Genomic DNA, 3,125 nt, shown 5'->3' with positions numbered 1-3,125 from the left:
GTGTCCCCACTTCCGCCTTATCTGATCTATTCTGCTGCTGTGGCGAGGAAAAAAAAAGAGTGGTTCTGGCGAGGGAGAAGGGAGGGTTCTGGGAATTAGGTCACAGGATTAGATGAGCAATGGGGCTGTTTATGTGCACACATCAAAAGTGCATGACAATATTTTAAATTTTCTCTTGCAGTGTTTGTGATGATTATTGTATTCCTAGACCGTCAAAGGCACAACCTTACCTTATGCGCTTAAAAGTTCAAGTGGGATTGGGAACCCCGCCTTACTACCTTTACAACCATTGTACATGTGATCGACAAGAGGTTGTGGTCCAGGACCTTGGCACCTTGCTGCCATGTGGATAAGGTGCCGATGGCGCCAAAAGTGGTTTTGGTGTAGGAGATAAAGAAAATAGGAGGGAGGGGAGTTAGTAGTATCTACCTTATTGATAGTGAATTAGGAGGCATGCATGTAGTTTCTGCTTCATGACAGTGAACTAGGAGGTACGCATATAGCCATCGTACATGGTTCTTGATAGAAAACATTGGTGTGTGACCTAAGCAAACTAAGAAACGCGGAAAAAAGATTGTGGATATTAAGTCGATCCCCAAGAGTTCAAAGGAAGCAAATCAAATCCTAACATAAAGAGACAGAGGCTTACCTCTAAGCCTTAGCCACTTGCTTACCTGCTGATGCCGCATTTCGTGTAGACTTGTGCTTGGGCCTACAGTGATACGTGGATCCCTTACTAATGTTATATGGCTATTATAGGGCCAGTAATTTCTGGTGTGGTGCTTTAGGTGACCAATGTTTGTGGCAGTTAATTTTCTCAAATGTTCTCATGCATGCTCTTGCACCTTATAATGGAATTAGTTGCAATGGTAATGCTGTATGACAAGTACTCTGTGTCTAGAATGTAGGGTGTTTCAACCATCTTATTTGTCCACAAATATCGGCTGCTTTTACAATTTCTAGGCACGTCGCTTTCCATTCTTCCTATTATACCCCCATGCTTATTACTCTCAACTGAATGCCCTTCCTTCCTAATGCTCCTTAAGCGAGAACATGGGATTTGAGGTAATAATTAGAGAACCTAGGAGCAGGAGAAGGGCATGGTTGTAATTTCAAGCCATTCCTTATTTCTTGTGGACCGAGGAAGGATGCTTTTCCCCTATGAGCAGGAGAAGGAGAAGGGCATGGTTGTAATTTCAAGCCATTCCTTATTTCTTGTGGACCGAGGAAGGATGCTTTTCCCCTATGAGCAGGAGAAGGAGAAGGGCATGGTTGTAATTTCAAGCCATTCCTTATTTCTTGTGGACCGAGGAAGGATGCTTTTCCCCTATGAAAAATGACAAATATGCGACCGCCATGTATGTGGGTGGTTAAGCAATTCTCACATGGTGTATTGTCTACCTTGCATCAAGGGCTCCTGCTTGTTGCCCAACTGTAACAGAGCATTGTTCATGTATTGGCCTACAAGGGTTTTGTAGATACTGTATCATTTAATTTGTTTGCAATTCTTTTATTGGTATGCTGCAGGATGGTAACGGAGTAGCTTCAGAACAAGTAAGGGGCCCAGAACCTGTGGCTGATGGAGTTGGTTCCTCAAAACAAAACCCTGTAAGTTTTCTTTTGTTATGTAAACTTAGTATTGGAAGAATACATGCACATTGCAAATGTTACTCTCCTAGCTCCTAACCACAACTGCCTTTTTCTGCTGATTGCCATCTGTAGCCTATTGATGCAAGTCCGATGGCCATAGACGGGCCAGCTGTTGTCAGGGCTGAACCAGAGAGGTCAAACAAATTACAGGAACAACAAGCATTGCATCAGAAACCATGATCATCCACCTTAACGTAGCAACTGATGCATCTGTGCAGCCCATTGACTCCATTGGACGAGCCAGGACAGTCTGTAAGCTGTAGCATAGTTCAAACAATCTACTGCACCAACAAGTTAGCTACCAGAATCCAAGATGGTCCGTGTGCCTTGAGAGCAGTTGAAGCTTTGTGCACTATATTCGTGACTTTGACACAAATGATAGTTGATTCGTTAATGCCATTTTTAGCACTAATTTAAGTCTGGGGCCTGTAGAGCAACCAAGTTAGTAATGCAATACATTCCAATCAAATGCTTCCGGGGAGATGACCTGGTGTATGTGACTTAGCAGTGTATAGCTAGGCGAAGGCTTCCTTTTGGTTGGAGCTGTTTTTTCTCATCGCACAAGGGTCTTCTTATGGTCTGTTAGGAAGAATGCCGCTTACTGCGTTTTCGGTGTCAAGTCTGTTCCATTGAAGAAAAGTTGGATTCGTAATGTATTCCCATTGATGGATTGTCTCTTTATTGAGTCATCATTGTTCTTGTAACATTCTAGTTGAGGAAATAATTGTGGCCTTCGTATTGTAATGTTCAAACTTGAGAAGACTACCTTTACCGCAATTATTAATAAAGATTGCATGTTGGAGGTAAAAAGTTATTTGAAATACAGTTTTGCTAAAGCACATCTAGATGTGCCCTAAGTATTGCACATCTAAGTTCCATATCCTTGATTTTACACGGAGATTTGTGCAAACATTTTCTTTCCTCTTTTTTCTTTTCCTTTCTAGTTTGATTGAGCCACTTAGATGTGCAATAACTAGGGCACATCTAGATGTGTCCTAAACAAACCCAAATACTTTAAAATACACAAGCAGGGACCAATTTCTGGCATCAAAAAGTACTCCCTTCGTTTCTTTTAGTCTACTTTCCCAATGTTAACAGGGTTTGATGCTTTTTTTCCAGAAAAAGTCAGGAAACAAAGGGAAACCAAAAACAAAAATAAAAACCGAAACTAGAAAAAGACTATCAACCAGAAAAAAAACTGAAACCTGGGAAAAATTGTAACTCGAAAGCACATTTGTGCTTTATTTACTTTTTTTGGAAGCACTTTTGTGTTTTCCCTTTTCGAAAAGCATAGTCGTGCCTCTCACAAAAGTAGATGATATGTTATTTTTTTCTTGAGAAACACAACTCTCCCTCTCGCATAAGTATAGCCTATGCTTTTCTCTTTTCAGGAACCACAATTGTGCTTCTCGAAGAAGCACAATAAGATGTGCTTCATGCAGGAAAAATATATTAAAAAACTGAATTTTGATAAA

General features: G+C 40.9%; 1 protein-coding gene across 1 annotated transcript in view; it reads left to right on the top strand.

Moving 5' to 3' along the window:
• Positions 1-2,460, top strand: part of LOC123148078 (histone deacetylase 1) — a 10,352-nt gene extending 7,892 nt beyond the window's left edge. The window contains exons 6-7 of the mRNA XM_044567433.1: positions 1,528-1,608; positions 1,723-2,460. Of these exons, the coding sequence (XP_044423368.1) occupies positions 1,528-1,608; positions 1,723-1,830 (189 nt within the window). The 3' untranslated portion in view covers positions 1,831-2,460. The remainder of the gene's footprint in view (positions 1-1,527; positions 1,609-1,722) is intronic.
• The last annotated feature ends 665 nt before the right edge of the window (positions 2,461-3,125 follow it).

This window comes from Triticum aestivum, chromosome 7A (genome assembly GCF_018294505.1).
Source record: "Triticum aestivum cultivar Chinese Spring chromosome 7A, IWGSC CS RefSeq v2.1, whole genome shotgun sequence".
Taxonomy (NCBI): Eukaryota; Viridiplantae; Streptophyta; class Magnoliopsida; order Poales; family Poaceae; genus Triticum; species Triticum aestivum.
The sequence above is the reverse complement of the archived record's forward strand: the minus strand, read 5'-3'. Positions and strand labels throughout refer to the sequence as shown.